The 7,007-nt window shown below is 38.2% G+C and overlaps 1 protein-coding gene across 1 annotated transcript in view; it reads left to right on the plus strand.

Moving 5' to 3' along the window:
- The first annotated feature begins 6,428 nt into the window (after positions 1–6,428).
- The window catches only part of LOC101654831 (myosin-4-like), a 35,037-nt gene continuing 34,458 nt past the window's right edge, over positions 6,429–7,007 (plus strand). The window contains exon 1 of the mRNA XM_013006296.1: positions 6,429–6,642. Within this exon, the coding sequence (XP_012861750.1) occupies positions 6,429–6,642 (214 nt within the window). The remainder of the gene's footprint in view (positions 6,643–7,007) is intronic.

A 7,007-nucleotide genomic window follows, 5' to 3' on the forward strand; every position in this document is an offset into this window, starting at 1 on the left:
CAAACCTTGGCAGGCCTTTTACTTTCTGTGAAAAGAAATAATTGACCCACATATATCTCACAGTTTAGTTTTCTGACATATATTGCCCATGAACACTCTCTGATTCCCCTACTTACTGTAATTGTAAGTAAGGTTTGCAGGATTCCACGTTCCAGCTCAAAGAAAATAAATGCAGCATGCTGATCCAAGATTAGACTAAAAGGGAGTGCCAAGTTTCAACCACTGACCACTTAGCGGGCTCCTTTGGTAAAAAAAATAGAGGAGACATAAAATCAAGAGTTGTGGCATGAGTGGACTTCTGTAGCTATTGGTGAAATAGAAATGGGTTTAGATGTTCAGGGAACATTTAAGTTAGCTTTACACTAAGACATGAAAGATCAACGGGCTTTCCTGATATTGGGATAGTGTTTCTCATGGAAAGGGAGCAGGGTTGAAAGTAACAATGGATCAAGACAATTTCTGAATAAAGAACTGCAGTAACAGAGTCCCTCGAGGCCCTGGTGGAGTAGTGCTTACTTGCTGAACTGCTAACCATGAGGTCAGCAGTTCGAAACCACCAGCTGCTCCACGGGAGAAAGATAGGGCTCTCTGCTGCCGTCTCGGAAACTCGCAGGGGCAGTTGTGCGTCCTGTAGGGTCGCTGTGAGTCAGATAAATATGGCAATAGGTAAATAGATGGATAGAGACACATAGATATTGATATTCCGGGCCTGCAAATGTTTTACGAGACAGCGAAGTAATAAGCCACTTTTCCAAAGTACATTGTTAAGAAATGGTGATTTACACCAAGTAAAATTAGTGTGGACATAAACAAGTGGTTAGTAGAACATGGTAGGGTTCAAAACATGGGCTGTACAAAAAATTTCCATAAACAAAATTGAATATGTGGCTATTGAGTATATGTTGCAAGTGGAGTTTCAAATCAGTGGGGAAAGGAATGGCTCTTCAATGACCATGGTGCTAACTTATGTTTTGTGGGGTAGACATTCAATTAGTTCCCCGCTTGATGGAATTTAATCAAATACGTTGATAATTAAAATACATTTAAAATTAAAAGTCATGTATTAAAACAAAACTCTAGAATAGAAGAAAATATAGGTGAATATTTTAATACTCCGGCTTAGGGGAGCTCTTCAATAAAATAAACATTTTAAGCTTGCCAATGACTAAAGCAGAAAAGCTCCATAAACAAAGCGGAAATGGAAGCACCCGGCTGGGGGAAGCTATTTGCAACACGTATAACAGATGAAGACATTATATACAGAATATCAATATCTATGTGTCTCTATCCATCTATTTACCTATTGCCATATTTATCTGAGATACCAGAAATCAATACAGTTGCATCCAGATTAAGCTTAAAACCAGGCTAAAGTAAACTACATTGATTAGGGACTAGATACAAATAACAACATTTTAAAGACAAGCAGGGAATTGAATATTATAAATGTCAAAATAATAAGGGGGATAGTCTGGGAAGAATGCATGGAAAGTTTATGGGTGCTGATAGAGTGATTATCTATTGTTTTGTTCCTTACACATACATGCACACACACACACACACACAAACCACATCTTTCATCCTTAACGGATTTAGTAAAATATTAACTGTACACACACTTTCTTGCACATGCACACAGATTCAGACACAACATAAAAAGAATCAACCGCTAAAAAGAGAACCTCTTCAACCCCAAATGTGTATACCTGGAAGTTTAAAAACAGACACACTTTAAACACATTTTGGATGGAAATAGAAATAAAAACACTCATCTAATTAAAACGGAAGGACAGAGGACTAGATTTTAAACTATAGGGTTCAGTCAAAGCAGAAATCAATAGAATTACCTTTTGCCCCATGGGGATGATTTATAAAGGTTTTCAATAAGAGGATAATGATATCTGTAAAGTGAGCCGGGGACATATGCAAACCATAGATACCTGAGTGGATGTCGAGCTTGCACGTAATGGTCAACCCTAATCTATGAACAACTCTTCTTATGGCCTGGCTCTATTCAACACGGGCCCTCGTGAAGAGATCGCTGAAGATAAGGGTGCTACAGAGAAGTGTGGTGAAGCAGTCAGATGGTGCTTAATGATGAGAAAGAATAATGTTCATGTCAGGAAGACTTGTCTTAAACCAAGAGGTCATCTAAGTGAGGTGACATCTAAGTCCACATGGAAGAAGCACGCTAGACTGTGATCCAAGGATTTCAAGTAATAACATTCAAATCTGTAAATCGGAAAGGTAGTAGAGCTTAAATTCTGGACACCTAGTTTGAAGAGGGCTAAGAGCCCCAAATCTCTTTGCAGGGTCCCCACATAGGCCGGAGAGGTGCATAGCCTTGAAATTGTATTTATCATTAATTCATTATACAGTTTAACCAAAATAAAAATCATAACACTCTTTTCCCGTAATCTCAAAAACTGATGATGAAAGAACTGTCATCACAATTTTGGGCAAAAATGAATAAGGGAAACTTTTCCCTACTGGACAATATGTGCTATTGACACTAAAATACTGTACAAAATGTGGACTCTACAGACAGACTACATCCCAACACACACATTTCATGATATGGATAAACTGGCATTTCAAATGAGGGGTGTCAAATGTTGGTCTATTAAGCAGTGCTGAGAAAATTATCTGTCATTATTGGAATAAAGTAAAAATCAATCCCTGCTTAACACCATTCACATCCAAAAACATGTACAGATGGATTATAAACCTCGATATTAAAAATAAATATTTTGGTAGCATATATAGAAGACTGTAAGCCTTCTTTTATAATACACACAAAAAACAAAATTATAAAGGAAAAAATGACATAACTTTGACTACATAAAAATATAAAACTAAGATGTCATAGTAGTTAAGGTAAGTATTAGACTGGGAAAAACTTTGTACAACTTCTATTAAAGGAAATTACAATTATGGAATTTCTACACGGCAATTTTTAAATAAGCAATAACATAATAATCCAAGGACACAGGAATGAATAGATGACACAAAGTTGACCATGTAGTGATAATTTTTAATGCTGGATACTGAGTTCAATGGGCTGATTATACTATCCACTCACTTTGGTATATAAGTAGTCAACCATGGTCCAAAAAAGATGGCTTACCTGTGTGCTCACTTCATTTAATTTCACATAAATCTTATTACAGAAAGTTGTTATAATTGTTCCATTTTATCAATAGCTATTGTTGGTAATCTCTTCCTGCACCTAATTGATAACTCATGGGTAGGAGAAAGCAGAGTATATCTAGGGGTTGGTACTATGTGTGATTTCAAGGGTCCTCTGGGGTCTTGGAGTACATTCCCCATGGATAAGGGAAAACTACTGTCTATTCAAGTTTTTTCTATATTAATTATTTATGCACTACCCTGAAATAATGATCTAGCAGTATAGAATTTTTTTTAAAGTTGATAAATGTGTAACTATACTTACAATATATTTTAAACATGTATACCTTTCCTATGGGTGAGTTTGGCTAAGCCAGTTTCATGCATGTATGTGTGAGTGCATAGAAACTATTTTGAATACTATACATCCAACTGATATCACTGGATCTCTCTAAAATGTCAAGGTTACATGACTGCATCTCTTTGTGTCAAATGCATGCAACTGGAGTTGTTCTACGTTAGTGGTCGTTATAAAAACTGATGTTTTTGATGTGTGCATAAAAGAAAGGACTGTCCATCAAAGAAAGGAAGCTTTTTGTGTGTAAAGTTCACAAGTTTCAAAACACACAACTATCACCTCAAAAGGGTGAGTGATGCTATATATATATATAGCATAATGTGTGTATATATATATATATATACATATATATATACACATTATGCCTCAATATAATTCCTTCAGGAGCTCTGGTGACATGGTGAGTTCATTTATGAGTTTATAATTCCTTTTAAAAGGACATATATTCATCTAGAAAGAAGGATCAAAATATATACAATGTAGTTAAGAATAGGGGTTCACATTATGATCGTGGTATGGACAATTGCCTGTGAGAGACGGCATATATAATACTTTTAAAGTATTACAAGCATTACATATGGCTGGGTATGATGACACTCCTGTCTATCTTATCGCTGGATCCTGAGATTATCATTTGTTTCTCATTGCTTATCAGTATTTTAAATTTTTCTACAATGAATATAAATTAGTGTGTGATCAAATTATAGCTAGTGTTCAATGTAGGGCATGTGGACACTGGCCCTATGTTGGAGCCTCAGTATAAACAGTGCTCTCACAATGACTGCTGCCCAAGCTGACTCCAAGGATGAGCCTTGGCAGTGACCCCAGGGAATGCAGAGAGGGGGCTCCTGCTGTAACGAAAAAGGAACAGTGCTTAAGGCCCTGACAGCCATCACTCCCTGAGTGTCTGATCATTGGGTTACACAGCCATGCCTGAAAGAGTTTGCCAAATCGAATATAGCTCTTCTTAACGTACTGTGGGGCCCCACCAGCCACCATCAAAGATTACCTTCCCAGCATTCTAGAAAGCATTCTCTGACCCTTGTCGAATTATTTATAGGAGTTTAGTTCACATACTCAAAATGACATGAATACTTCTAATTATATCCAAACATGCCAAATGTCAGTGCACATTATGCGGAGGGTTCAGGTTGCCAAATGTCTTGCCCTAACAAAGAGGAGATAGCTGCCGCATCAGCACATTTGTTCCTATATAAGTATGACCGACTCGTAGTGCCTCATCTCCACCAAGAACCAAGAGGTAAGTGATGGGGGCTTGGGGACTTGGAAGATGGAAGGGCTACAAAGCCTTGACCCAAACCGGTCTCTGCAAACAGAAGTTGTTGCTCGTGCCTGGACTTGATTGTCCTCCGGTCAAGCTCTAAGCCAAGGAGATTCCATTCCGTAACTCTGCAGTTTTAGAGCTTCATTACTTAAAGAAAAACTTATTGTTTTTACAGCGCTGGACATTTCTGGATCTGCATTTTCATCGACAACACCCGAGGCAAGACTGTACTCTATGAATGTATTGATGGTAGAGGAGAGTTAGTGTAAGAAGGCTGTGAGAAATTCTTAATTAGAAACCACTTCCATGTATTTATAATTATATAAGCAGACCGTGTCTCTGAATGACTGCTCACGAATGCTAAAACACCATTTTCTTTTGCAGAATGTCTTATTCTCAGAGGCTGCATCAATTGAGTTAGAAGATTAAAAGGCCATTCAAGATAAAATGAACGTTATTGTTAGAAAACTGTCCGGGGACAATAAACTATTCCATACTAACTTCTCACTATTGAAGAATGCTGAGATATTTTACAAATGTCTTTCAAATGTCTTGGAATTTTTTTAATCTAAAAAAAGTAGATATAAACACATGTCTTGTTAAAATCATATAGTTTAGCTAATTTTACACTACTTACAGTTATTTGTTGTGAGAAAGATTTACTATGGATTGCTTTAGAAGTCTCAAATATTGTACAGACAATGTGCTAAGGACTGTGCTTAATTTAGGGAAGATCCTGGTCCCATCCCAGGTCATTTAGAAAATCAGCCAATCTAACATGATGACATTATACATCCATGACTCAGATGACAAAGGTTTACATGCATGTGATAAACCCCTCATTCCCCCCCCTTCTTTTTCTGTATGGAAAGAAAAGAAGCCCTTGGAAGTTGTGTGGCGAGAAGGACATTATTCTTGCTGAAGCTGCTGTGCCTATATAGTTAGATCTGCTAGCTGAAGTGTCCTGTGTCAAAAGAAGAGGGTGTGTCACAGAGATTTTAGAATTAAGACAATGCTAAGTCTCTTGGAAGCAAGTCAATGGACAAAAACTCAGTCTATCATTTTCTTAATGACTCACGAAGAAATATTATACCAAATATCAATATAAAGGAGCGATTAAAATAAGTGTAAGATAATTGGCTTATAAGCAGGGATGAGGATCAAAGAGAAAGAGCTTATTCTGAGAGCTTTGCAAATCTCAACTTTTATTTGAACAAACAGACTTGCTCTTTTAACCCAGCCTACGGACGATGTAAATGCTACGCAGAAGAAATGGGGATTAAATGATGATAATTCCTAGAAAAATCTATCCATAGTCGTAACAACAGATAGGCACATTTTAGAGATTAAAGGCTAGCAAACATTCCATTCTAACTCACTTATAGGTACCCAGCCTGAGAATCAAGATATATAGGAAGGAAATCAGCAAGGTTCTAAAAGCAAAGGTTCAAATTATAGTCTCATTCCAAACTCAGCCCTTTAGAACACCCCAGCGTCTTCGTGAAGGACAGACTGGAAACATAATTAGGTTCTAGGCTGCAGCTACTTTTCTTTTCGGTCATTTTTTATGAGGTGCATGTATGCCTTCAAGTTTCTCTCACACCCCCTTCCCCCTTTTCCCTCCAAGCAGAATCGTTGGCTAAGTTCATCTCAGCCATGAGTGGGGGTTCCGACGCGGAGATGGCGGTTTTTGGGGAGGCTGCTCCTTACCTCCGAAAGTCGGAGAAGGAGCGGATCGAGGCCCAGAACAAGCCTTTCGATGCTAAGACATCCGTCTTCGTCGCGGAACCCAAGGAGTCCTATGTGAAGAGTACTGTGCAAAGCAAGGAAGGAGGCAGAGTCATGGTCAAGACTGAAGGTGGAGCCGTAAGTAAAAATGAGGAGCCAATGCTCCCTTTTGCTGCCCCATTGCCTCCGTTTAATAATAGAACCTTAGTTGTGGGGAATCTCGAAGTCTATTGCCCTTTCAGATCAAGTTAGAGACTTCCAATTTGGCCAGCCCCCCAAATTCTCAGCAGTCACCTTGTTTCTCCCCTTCCCAGCCTCCTCCAGGACTTCCGTGACACCCACCTTTCACCATTTCTCTTCATCCCCCATATCCCAAACCTCAGAGATGTACCAACTAGATTTTTCTATCAGAAGAAACCTGGAGTTATGTACTGAGTTAAATAATTTCCCTTTCAGATCAGGTGTAAGGCATCATCAGAACAAAAAATCTTACCATAGTGAATGATG

This window comes from Echinops telfairi, unplaced genomic scaffold, assembly GCF_000313985.2.
Source record: "Echinops telfairi isolate 266 unplaced genomic scaffold, ASM31398v2 ScPeMD7_2010;HRSCAF=2546, whole genome shotgun sequence".
In the NCBI taxonomy this organism is placed as follows: domain Eukaryota; kingdom Metazoa; phylum Chordata; class Mammalia; order Afrosoricida; family Tenrecidae; genus Echinops; species Echinops telfairi.